Genomic DNA, 12,791 nt, shown 5'->3' on the forward strand with positions numbered 1-12,791 from the left:
CCTAGCTATAAAAAACCCATTGTTCATATTTCACTGACCTTAATCTTTGCCCAGGCAGCGGAGGGGCTGAAGGGGGAGGTTGTCTACACATTACAATCCATTATTGTGCTTATTTCAATATCACTCTGCCAAAGGGTAAACTATTTGGCTTTAAAATGTTACAGACTGGTATCATAAGTGCAGAAATCTTCAGAAAAATTTCAGCAAAATCTCAAACCATTTTATAAATTCATTAACCTCTCTCGGCAATCACTCTTCTGTAATGTGAAAGCGTACATTTTAAATCACACACACACACACACACAAAAAAAGGACAAGTAAACTCTAAAACCAGGAATAACCTTGAATGTGAAGTACAGGCAAAGTGAGTTACGCAGTTTAGACCACCTTCTGTTTCTAGCAAAATTTAGTATCTGCTTTACTGCTGTATGCTAGGAGTTTTGAGATAACTGAGTACGCCTGCTTCTCTGCCTAGTATTTCTGATAACATATTTGCCTTTTTCCTGTGTTCTCAGACTCAAGCTTGGACCAAATTGTCTTTTCATCCATTTTAAGCTCAGCCTCATCTCCAGAGCCTACTTACACTAAGGATGAAGTCCACCTAACCTGATGTTAGAATATAGAGATAAAAATGTAAGGTAAATAGGAATGAAGGTTAGGGGATTGGTATTCTTCAGTCAAGACGGTAATTATTTGTCTAAAAAACCTGAGTAACCTAAAAAGGTTACTTTTTATTAGGATAAAATAGCAGCTGATATTTATCACGTGTACATTCACAGACACGTATCCACCAGCAGGTGTGTGCCTCTACTATGTGTTCCAAGCTGGTTCTAACTTGGACTGAATTTATTCCAAATTTTCTTTTCACTCAATTTCTCCAATTAGTAGTTACAAAATAAAAAAGTATGTGAGAAGACAGTACGACAGCACATACAGGAATATTTTTGTGAAACAGTTCAAGAACTCAATGTTATGATATCTTCTTTTTCTGTAAAGTGCCTGATACATTTTTCCATGTATGTGTTGTTTCTCCATATACATTTCTGCAAAAGATTACAGAAGTCCTGCAATGCAAGAATCTGTTCACTCGTAACTTAACTTTACCCTATGAGTTTTTTCCTGTGTCTTTGGATATTAAACACTGACCAAACTGCAGTTAGTTTTACTGAAGATACTGACCATCTTCCCATCCAACATACTCCCTACAGAAATATACTAAAGTTGTACTTCAAATCCTGAATTAAAGATCAACATGAAAAAAAATTTTCATCCTGGAGATCAGGGCATTCCAAAGCAAAATCTAAATTGAAGTTATTTAATACTGCCTCTACATCACATATTTCTAACTTCCTTTTGCTTTTCATGTGCAGAAAATCACCCAATATGTCCACCAAAGCTTCATGCTAACAGATAAAGGTAAAGAAAGAAGGAAGCATCTTTTTCACAGAGTGAAGATGGCTTACCTTACATTCACAGGTGTGTGTGGATGCCAGTGTGGCTGAGCAGGATGTATATTAGGATGATACTGTGGCTGCAAATGAAAACATTGAACCTGGTTAATGACATCATATAAAAATTCCCTATTAACTTTTCATTTTCCTGTGGCCATGGGGAACATGCTCCCTGTGAGCCCTAGAAACCTCACTGTTTCAGACCTTCTCCCATGCCATTTAGGATATCTATGAGACCTCTTGGTGATGAGCTTACTCGTTAGGACACAACTCATGGGTAAACCCAAAGCAAATTGCTTTTCTGTTTGAGAGACAACCTGGCACACCTAGTGCTTCTCATAGAAAGCACATCAAAAGAATGTCAGCTTTAATCAAAGGTGGAGAGTGAGAAAGGTTACTCCTATAACAGCAGTCTTCAGGAGGTCACCTATCTTTGGTGACAGCATTTCTCTCTCATATCCATGAGATCTTGAGGGGAAACAGTGAAACAAAATCACTGGCGAGGCTTTTAATAAAAAACACTGTTAAGACTAAGTTCTCATGCATGCGCATGAGATGGAAAGCACAGCTTACTTTCTCAGTAGCACTGACTGCTAGTTTCACAGATGAAAAACGGGTAAAGTTTTTTCCTTGAAGTGTATAAAGAAGCTTATTTAAAGAACCAACGAACAAACATTTGACCAGCAATTAACTCTTTAAGTGTTGTGATGGAGAAGATAATTACAACTCTGAACTTGTTGTCACTGATCATCCAATGTGAGAGGCTGCTCTAGACAAAAGTGTTGCTCACAGAGCAGTCTCCTGGGTCTCATCATATTCACAGTCTGAAAGGTTTTAACCTGGATTTCAGGGGAAGCGGGTGGCAAATGGAGTGTATTCAGCTTCCAGAGCATCCAAAAACACAGGGGGGAAAAAAAGAGAAAAGAGTCCCTCCACTACCCTCTTAACTCCTAGTGTGAAGCTGTTTATTTCTGAACCACCTCAGGGAATCTCACCCCAGAGTAAGGAAAGAGGAGGAAACCAGCTGTACTAATTATAGAGAGCAAAAATATTTACCACTAAAGAAGAAAATGACAATATTCTCCTCAACAACTGTTGTGCTCTTACCTGGTAGTTATGGACTTCAGGAGTATTTTTAGCACTAAGAGAGAGAGAAAAAAAAAACTTTTATGTAGTCAATACATCTATGTCACAATTTCCTGTAGTTCAGGGTTCTACTCTCCAGGGAAGTATTGCAGTGAAGTAAAGTTCATATTCTTATGAACATCAGTATTTTATTCAATATATAAGGCACAGCAATCAGGGTGCAAGAAAGAGGGGTGCAAATTTTTTTTCTTCATTTTACATCTATGAAACAGGAACAAATAATGCTAAATAAGTTAGCATAATAGCAACGAGCAGAAAGGAAATATGCTTTACTTTAGTCTGACCTCAAACACAGAAAGGAAAAAAAAATAAAATGGAAGCACTGAAAGTCTCATAGGCAGTCTCCAGGAAGAATGTGGTGCTGCATAATGAGAGACCCCAAGGCAATCACCCCACACCAGAGAATTTGCTTCAACAAATCCTAATGCAGAAATGATCTTCAGAATCCTGTTTGCCTGACACAGCAGTTGAGAGGTAGAGAGAACTTGGGCAGTCACTTACCACAGTTGTGCTGCTTTCACAGGATTGTTTGCTTAAAAAGAAACAAACAGAAAACCTTAAGACAGGTGAAAGAAACTTAAGATGTGAAATATCAGTCATTCAGCAGCTGAATAACTGGGATGTATCATTTCTTTTTCCTGACAAACAGCGTATTTTTCAATAGCACTGAAAAACTGCTGAGTGATGCAGCTGAAAATCCAAGTCTCTGCTGAATGCAGAAAGTGGATGACAAACTTAATGAGACACTGTACAAGTCTCAAAGAGACTGAGCTAAGACAGAATACAATGCTTGTGGGCTGCAACTAAATACAGGTCCTAATAGCCCAGAGATGCATAAAAGACAATAATCTACTGGGCATTTTTGCATTAACTTAACAAACACGCTGTTGAGCTCTCTGGAGGGAGATCACCTGGGCATGACAGAAGTTCTCCTTGGCTGCTGCGTGCAGAGAACTAGACTGAGCATAAGCCACACTTTCCCTCCCCTCCCCACATCTCACAGACATAAGTATGGAAGCCCTGAGACACAAGGTATAACCTGCAGGTCCGAGACATCCTGTTATTGTGAAAAATAAAATTATCTATTCTTCCACTTATTAAGTCATCTGTTAACCAGCTTACCATGTAACAGACTCTCATGTATCCCACAACAGTATCTCACAAATTTAATAGACTTGCATTTCTGTGAAAAACTGGTATTGTACTAAAGAGGTGGGGGGGTGTGGGGTTACAGCCTCTAGAACACATGCATGCTTGCCACCCTCTTCCCTGCCACTGCACATGGGAAATAGAAGTGCCCCCATAATACCACATGGACTCTTCATGGAACTGAGGTTCATTTTTCAGAAATGCAAGGGAGGGCAAAGACATCCTCAGGGAATGTTAGCTCATCCTTCTCCATACAGCTACTACACCTTCTGCCTCAAGTAATACAGAATTTACAGGGGGCTGTCTTGCAGTGCTCCTTCCTAGGTTTTTCTACAAGGAATAAAAACCTCAGCTTAGGTTTTGAAGGACAGATGACAAAACCACGAGGGAAATAAATTCCTTGTCATTCCATTCAAATTCAGCACATTTCAACTCCCAGAGAAAGCTGGTTAAGGTCAGAGTCTGGGTAGGTGCATAACATGCCATTACACTCAGCAAAACAGCAGCAACTGCACAGTGAGACTGTTCAATAACCCTAAAACTGTCTGGTTAAATAACCAATTCAGTGAGGCTTTTGGACACTGCTCCACTCTACATGACAAATGCACTATTTCAAACCAAATGTTACATGCTTTCCCTCATTGAGTTTAATGCAACCTTTCTTCCCTCCTCAACTGAGCAACACCATAGGTGCCGCCTTCTCCGTAGATGGGGGATGGAAGAATTAAGTGTAGACAGATTAAAAACCATAGATACGAACAATAGTCCTGGACTTCAGAGTGAAAAAAACCCATGTATGTTCTGATTTTTTAGGTGGTCCAACATGTTTTTATACTGTGGTACAGATTTTATGGTTGCAGTATGACATTTATGTGAGTTAACAGGACACCTGCATGACTGGTTCAGTGAACACATGTACACTTACCCTTAAAAGTTGAATGCCTTCGAGAAGGATATCGCTTGCTGGGCCTTCTTTCAAATGTACTAGTTCTGCGTAATCTCGTCCCATGTGTTGCTTGATATTCTGTCCGCCCACTTAAAATACAGAAATAAACAAAGTTAACTACTGCCTTTTGCTGGATGCTGTACCTGGTCCTTTACATAAACACAAATATATTGCTGTTACTTCACTAAATACCTGAATCTGAAGCGTGATCCCAGCCTTATGAAGTCGGATCTACTAGATTTACTATTTGCTGGGGCTCGCAATCTGAAGAAAGCGTGGTGCTCCACTGCACACTTCCACAAATGTTTGCACGTTTTGGCACTGTCTAACCGGAAAACAAATGTGTGCTCTTGCTCTCTGCCCTAAATGCAGAAACAAAAGCTTTGGAAGTTGGCATGCATTATATTAGTTACTGTCCTTGGCAGGAGAAATATAGCCTGGGCCAACGGTGTGCTGAGCCTTTCGTGTTCTTACCAGCCTGAGCACACACCACACTTTGTTGGATCAGGGCCAGGTAAGGGAAGAAAATTACCTGTTCATCATCTTCTACAACCACAAGTGTTAGTTTGCTCTTTTTGAAGTCCATTTTTGTGATTTTAGGCCTAAACACAAGAAGCAAAAAGAAAATTAATGGAAAAATAGCATTTTTGTAATATAGGAGAATTCTCCAAAATGCATGAGTGATCTGTAATCCTGGAACACTTCAGGAATCATAATAAAAGTATGATTACCTGGAAATGTGACTATTTTTCAAAAAATATTTCACATTTGAGAGTGGTACTTCTAACAAGGCCAATTTGCCTTTCAGATTTAACCTTGCAGATTCAATACACATTACAAAACACAGTCAAGACCCCATTATGTAAAGGAAAAAGATTTCAGCATTTTAACAGAAAGGAATATATCATGAAAACAGATTACCAAAAGAATAAGCCTATTTTGTTGGCTCCTTCAAAGATCAATATGCCTGTTGGTGTCAGTCCAAGAGCATATTCACAGCCATCTCTTCCCTGTAAGCAAGCACAAAATCAATAATCAATATGCCATTAGTAGTGTAAATCTTACTACAGTAGTATGCCAAAATCCATAGGTTTTAAACTGGAAAATAAGTTTTGCATTTTTTTTTAACATTACAGAGCAGAAGAATATGCATCTCTATTGGGTGCAAACTGGCAACTTTTGGCAACCGTGGGCTGCAGGGTGCCCTGCACGGGAGGAGGCTGTGCGCTCTGGTGCCTGTGGAAACGGCCCTGCACCAAGACTGCAGCCAGGGGAGCCCACACCTTGGCTCACATGTGTTTAAGAGCAAGCAGTAGCTGCCAGGGGAAGGAGAGACAAAAGGAAAACTTTGAGGGACTTGGGAAAAGGCACGTGGAAAGGGACACTACCGAGGGACACAGCTGGAGATGCACTCTTGGGAGGAGCCTCACCCCGCAGAAGGAGGTACTTCTGAGGGACCGTAGCCCAGGGGCAACCCACACCATAACAGGGACACCCCTGAGGGACTGACCCACACCAGGGCAGGGACCATGGACCATGGCTGCCTCACACTGGGGCAGGGACAGCCCTGAGGCACAGTGGCCCGTGGGTGACCCATTCTGCTGCAGAGGAGCAGTAAGGTGCACAGGTCAGCAGAGGAAAACGAGAGAGAAGCAGTAAGCAGCACAAAGAAACTGTTGTGTGGATGACCCCAACCTTGTGGGCTGCCTTGAGAGGGACTGAGTGTAACCCGCAGGGAAAAGAAGGGGAGCTGACACTAGGAAGAGGAGAGGACAGGTGTTTCTGTGTTTGTTTTATTGTCGTCTTTTTTTGGTTAGTACCCAAATGAGTAATTAAATGTTTATCTTAATTGGCAGTATATTTAATTAAGTGAAATTCCCTGAGTAGAGACTGTTTTGACCAAGACAGCATCTCCATTCAATGTTCTGACCCCACATTAATAAAATGAAGTATAACATGGACCTTACCTTAACTACGTGCATATCTACACCATACATTTCTAGCCATTTAGCTTTGTTTAAGTAGCACAATTCGGCCTGCGCTGGGCTCTTTCCCCTAAGAACATAAAACATATTTATATTTTACCACAAGACATTTTTGTCTGTTTTAAATGTTTTAAAATCTGTTCCCCTATCCCTTTTCTTTGGGCCCTCAATCTTAATGACACTAAATGGTTTTACAAGCTTAGCTTATGTTTTTACCCTCTTCCCTCCAAATGAAAATAAATCGGAGAGACAAAAATTGAAAAAGGTTGCCAATATAGGATGAGAGGTCAGGTAACACAGCATCACTGAAATGTACCACAGTTATTAAGAAAACACAGGAAAAAGCATTTGCTACTACCCTGAACACAAAACTTTGTGTGCATGCATGAGAGGAGCGGAGAATTAGTTCCAACGTAGACAGAAGAAAGATCAGACTGTTTAAACTGTTATGAAATAATCTAAAGAAAAACAGAAAAAAACAAAGCTCACCCCACCAACCTTCCATAAATTACTGCTTGCCATTTCTAGGGAGGGGGAGGGCTCAAAAGTCTACCTACAATACTTCTCAACCGACAAACATGATCACCATTTTAAATCTGCTGAAGGAGTTCTTGTGGACATATTTGGCTTTGGAGGAGAAGAAAACCTCCTGTTGCTAGAGACTCTGCTGCCACACAGGTACCCTACCTGCACTCTTTCCATTTCTGAAAAATGTCAAATTCCATTGCTTCCGTCTGATTTGGTGCAAACCTGAATTCAGACACGAGTTCTGGTGTGTGCTCTGGGTGCTCACACTCTCCCAGCTCAGCTGCAATCATCAGTTGAAAAGTTAAAAACAAAGATCATGGGATGACAAGAAACATTTAATTCCATAATCTCTACAAAAACAATGATAGTTTTTAAGTTTTTAGGTATGTTGTAGAAGAACACACTTGTGCCCATGTTGTAAGTTAACCCCAACCCGCCCCCAAACTCAAATCAGATTTTACAGCAGAAGTCATACAAATGCATTTGCAGGGGCAGCGTAAAGTTATGGTACAGAATTTCAACACTCAAGAATGTTAAAACTAAACCCACTTAATTAAAGCTGCTTCTCTGGATTTTAAAGCATTTAAAGGAAATAAGGTTTCTATCAAAAAGAAGAATCAATGCACTAGTGTTTCAGAAGAGGTTACCTTTGAAACTTCCTCTCATTGCAATGAGGTCATGCCTTTCATTTCAAAACACCTTCCCTTCTATTGCATGCTTTGTTACATTACTGTTCGTGTCAAAACATGAAGAGAATACCCAGTCTCAAGAAGCCAGTGATAAAGTTGTAGGGTTTTAAAACCACAGTGGTGGTGGAATATTCAGATTCAGTAATTTTAAAGGAAAGAAATGCTGAAGCATTAACATAATTGAGGTGTCACTTTCTACTTACTTAGGGCCTGGTATCTTCTTTTCTAGGAGCAGGACACTTTCAAACTCTACTGAGCTCAGCAGAAGATGCAAGTGCTGAGAATCTCAGTGACTGACGCCCTTAACTGTCTTGTGCCTGTGACATGCTTTGCTCCTGGAACCTCTCAGCTATACAGAGAGCCTGCAGTGCCACTGCCTCAGGACTGTGAGACAAACATCAGTGGTAAATACTCCGTTCAGCAATACCATGTGTCACCTCATATATGCTGTGATCTTTGTCAGTTGGTGTTGCTTGACTACTACCACCTTTACTACTAAATATAAATTAAAAAAAAAAAAAAAAGGTATAGAGGGAAACGATATCCCTTGAAGAAAACAGTTTTATTGCTTCAGGGCAGTTTTACACCTAACAGTTGCAAAAATTTAATTCACTGTCAGTCTTTAAAAATACCTAACAGGCCATATTAGAACACAGAAGTTACATTCCAAATGCAATCTGTTGACTGATACACCTACTAGGTGGGTTTTGAGCACTTGAGCTTTGCTCAAATATTTAGCACTCCTGAGGATATTAAATAGATTGAGTTCACTGATCTTCATTTCTAACTACTGCCTCACACATGTTTTTCTCTTCAATGGTAATCTTCCATGGTGAGTTACAGTATTCTTATCCATACATCTTTTTCTTTAACAGAGATATCTCAGCTCTGATGCTTTTTCATCTAAGTTGGAAGCCTGTTTAACACAGATGTTGCTAAGAATTACTGGCAGTCCAGTCTCCAGTACATAAGAGGGAGCCACAATAAACACATTAGGAGGACTTCAGTGAAAAAAAGAAAGAAACTCAAGTTTGATGTGTTGACAACCATCTAGGAAAAACACGGCAGATTTCTCTACTAGTTAACTGAGAGAAAGAGCAGGGAATGAAGGCTGACTGTGCTGTAAATAGGATGTGTAAGGATGAGAAGAATCATGAGCACGTAGGACAAAAGATACACATTGAAGCTAGGGCAGAAGGATTAGGTACAAGAAAAATATCACCCTTGTTTCTCAATAACAGCAGAGCCACCTCTTCATATGAGGTTTTATGACGAAGTATCATGCTTTGACATGCCTGCCCTCTGATTTTTTTTTTTTTCCTTGGAGGGGGGAAGAAGGGTGTTACACAAAGTATTTATATACATTGTCTGTGTTGTTCAATAAATAACACATAAACTGGGGGACATTTTAAAAAGTAATTTGCTTATAAAGTTTTGCAAAACTGCAAAAATGTATTTATCTGTAAATATATTGTTGGTTCTTTTATGCTGAAGGAAAAAAGGTTGTGCCATCCCATGAAGATCTCTTATGATTAGAGCTGAAAACGAGATCTGAAAAAATGTTTTCCTTTTCAGTTCAATTAGTAGTTTCCAAAGTGTACCTGGTTAAATACAAAAGCCACACAAGACCAATGAGGTAGTTGAGAACTCATTCTAGTGGGGCGATTCAAGTTTGATTACAACCTTTCTGCAGATAATCCCCAAGTGAAGCACGTGATTATGCATCTGCTTCACAAGTTACCCCATACTGCAAATCCATGTTGTTTGTCACAGTTGTTCCTTCACGGGACTGGCAACAAACCAACAATTTATGTTTGTAAGATGCTTCACACAAAATGCCAGCCTATGAAACTGCATTTTGAAACAAACAAGGAATTACTGTAACAGAACAACTGCTTTGATAAAGAAAATACATGAAGTTTAAAGCTGTCCTGTAATGGAAAAAGGCCTTTCTTTCAGAGGATTAGAGCATCAATTCCTAAATAGCCTTTTATAACTTCTTCCTCGCTCTTAGGAAGGCAACACTAAGAAGCAAGATTGGATTTCATAGAATACATGTAACCTACTGAGGAGAGAATAATCATTTGACGTTTCTTTAAACTCTTCCGCTTAATTAAAAGCTTCCACTGTCAACAAAATATAAGAAATGGTATAAAAATGCTAATTATAGCATATGTCAGCAAAGAAAAATAAATTAGTTGCAAAAATGAAAGAATTTTGGAGAAACTTATTGCTATGATGTCCAAACAGTAGAAAATTGAAAAAAAGGCAACAGAGAAGTATGAAAATGCTGCCACAATTTAAATAAGTTCCCATAGACAGTGTCAAGAAGTGTTAGTTTTGGTACCTTCTTGGAGACCTTATAAACATGATGGATGGCTACTGTATTACATGTACATAGTAAACACAGGTTTTAATTACTACTCAAAATGTTGAGGCATCAACCTCTTATTCTTTGCTGGTTCTTGCTCAGACCAAAGGTGAGGTTACTGTTTTTTTAATCTGTGAAAATTGAAGCAATGAAACAAATACAGGCTCCGGATTTTTTCCACCTCAAAAAGATAAATGCAGTTTGCCTGAAGCATTTCTTTGCACACCTAACAATCAGAGTTATGCCAGACTGGTGCAGATGGAAACTGAAAAATAACCCACTGCCTTAAGATTTGCACCTGTTGCTGTTTGGTACTGAATCCCCAGTTTTGACTGTCACGCCCGTCTAGAATCACTGAGTTATTTCCATTCCTGTATTAAACTGAAAGACTATGCCTAAGCACTCCCTATACCACTGCCAACCACCAACAGAACATGAAGAGTATTTTTCTCTTCGATTCATTTTGCTGCTGATATGCCTAGAATGATCCAGATCATTGCACCTTCTTTTCGAAAAAATGAACCTGATTTGAGCTTCATTACACAAGTTTCCTCCCTGTCTGCAAAACAAACATCCTGAAATGGAATGAATGTTTGTATTAACATATTCACAACAATAAATAAATACTTTTTCCTGTGATAAACTAATGAAACCTAGTGTCCAAGCTGGGTTTTTTTAATCTTGTAACCCTTGGTCCTGACACAATTAATCTTAGTTCTTACCTTTCCATATAATTGTCTCCTCTCTGGCACCTGCCACCCTCTCCCTCCTGCCCTGCAACCACCTCCCGTGTCACACACCGCAGAGGCTTGCTCTCCCAAGCCCTAGCCAGGCAGCCCATGTTCAAAGCTACACCAGCAGGGACCTGCCTACCACAAAGCATGTGCTGATGGGCCAGCTGGCTCTTCAGGCTTAAGAGGTAACAGTGTGCACACACCACACCTTCTCCCTCCATGGGCAACTCTTTGGGGTCTTCCTTCCCTAGTCAGCCCACGGTTTCCATGAGACCTTTGTCCATCTATGCCTTTCAGGCTCCTTCCCCTCGGCAAGTGTGCTGACTGGCTAATGTAGTTCAGAAGTTATGAATGGAGGGAAGGCAGGGAAGTGACTTCCCTAAAATTCTCCTCAGGTAAAGGAATGGCATTTATATATGATCAATGAGAAATCATTAGTAACAAAGAATGAAAAGGAACTAGTAGGTGAGTTTTTTAATACATTAAGAGAAACCACTTTCAAAAGACTGCGTACCTTGAAGACACAGAGCTGCTAATTCAACAGCAGTTTCATATGGGCATTTCAGTCTTAAAAAGAAAGAAAGAAAAAAAAGCTATAAAAATAACATCCTTTTTTCCTAGTGAGTTCTTGACATAAAGCTAAAAAGTTGTCTGATACCTGAAATGGAAACATTAACTTCCACAAGATCTCTTAAACCACAAGCTATTAATGATATGAAACATCTACAATTAATTTTTAGTTGCATATGATTGTTTCCTAATTTGGTACATTCTAATTAGCACTAAACACATGACACACTCCACCATAAAACAAGCTTGAACTAAGAGACACAATACTAAATCAACTAAGAAATAATTTTTGCTGCAACACTACTTTTTAAACATGTGGGATTGGTTTTATTCTGGTTTTGTAATCAGGAAAAATATTTAAAAAAAAGAGCAGGTGTAAATTTTTTGTCCAGGGCAAGACTACAAACACACACAATATTTTTTGCAGGGTTGACTTGTATGGAAAGTGTTGCACTTCATTTTTTTCCTCCTCTATTTTACCTTCCATACTGAAAAATATGGCAAGTCCACGTTACATTTTCAAGTCACAAAAACCAGAGGACAGTCTTTGCTCTCTTTATGCATTTGCATCACCTGGTCAATCCATCAAAGGTCTTTATCCATTCTATTTGTCAATAACATAGTCATAATGCACACAAAGCCACATATCTCTATATTCTAAAGGGGAAAAAAATGCATGTGGAACTGTAAATCACGTTTATAATCTGTGCATGAATACCACAAAGAATTAAAAAGATCATGCAGTTAAAGTAAAATTTCAAATCACTAAGAGATTAACTATTATAAATCCTTTAAATTACAACTGCAAGAGCAAAGAGGTACTTACTTCCCTGAAAGAATGTCTTGCCGGAGCTGTAATACAAACAGGTACCTGACAAATAAAAATTCAGAAAGTCAAAAGTATATATAATGTCATCGTTCTAGACCCAATGGTTGCAAAAATATCCCAATTCATTGAGTAGTCACAACATTTTCATTAACTTGCTCTTAAAAAAAGGGGCCTTTGGGATCAATAAGATATACCCTGTAACCTTCAAACTTCCCACAGCTTTCACTAAAACAAAAAAAGAGAACATTTTCACCTACTGGTTGTGTTCAGGACATCCAAAGCCTTTAGGGATGTGCTCTATCAGAGCATACACCACAGCAACCTCGATGTTACTGATACTCCAATGTTCTCCTAAACTGGGTCTTGCCCAATTCAAGCAAGAATTGAACAATT

The 12,791-nt window shown here is 39.2% G+C and overlaps 1 protein-coding gene across 6 annotated transcripts in view; it reads right to left on the reverse strand.

Moving 5' to 3' along the window:
- Nucleotides 1–12,791, reverse strand: part of EPB41L4B (erythrocyte membrane protein band 4.1 like 4B) — a 190,292-nt gene that overhangs the window by 92,529 nt on the left and 84,972 nt on the right. For all 6 annotated transcript variants that reach the window (XM_075084416.1, XM_075084414.1, XM_075084413.1 and 3 more), the window contains 11 exons: nt 12,396–12,440; nt 11,514–11,566; nt 7,365–7,485; nt 6,660–6,747; nt 5,614–5,702; nt 5,225–5,294; nt 4,885–5,054; nt 4,672–4,781; nt 3,099–3,129; nt 2,559–2,592; nt 1,464–1,531 (listed from right to left, as the gene is read on the reverse strand). In XM_075084416.1, the coding sequence (XP_074940517.1) occupies nt 1,464–1,531; nt 2,559–2,592; nt 3,099–3,129; nt 4,672–4,781; nt 4,885–5,054; nt 5,225–5,294; nt 5,614–5,702; nt 6,660–6,747; nt 7,365–7,485; nt 11,514–11,566; nt 12,396–12,440 (879 nt within the window). The remainder of the gene's footprint in view (nt 1–1,463; nt 1,532–2,558; nt 2,593–3,098; nt 3,130–4,671; nt 4,782–4,884; nt 5,055–5,224; nt 5,295–5,613; nt 5,703–6,659; nt 6,748–7,364; nt 7,486–11,513; nt 11,567–12,395; nt 12,441–12,791) is intronic.

The sequence above is a fragment of the Phalacrocorax aristotelis genome, chromosome 2 (genome assembly GCF_949628215.1).
Source record: "Phalacrocorax aristotelis chromosome 2, bGulAri2.1, whole genome shotgun sequence".
Classification (NCBI taxonomy): domain Eukaryota; kingdom Metazoa; phylum Chordata; class Aves; order Suliformes; family Phalacrocoracidae; genus Phalacrocorax; species Phalacrocorax aristotelis.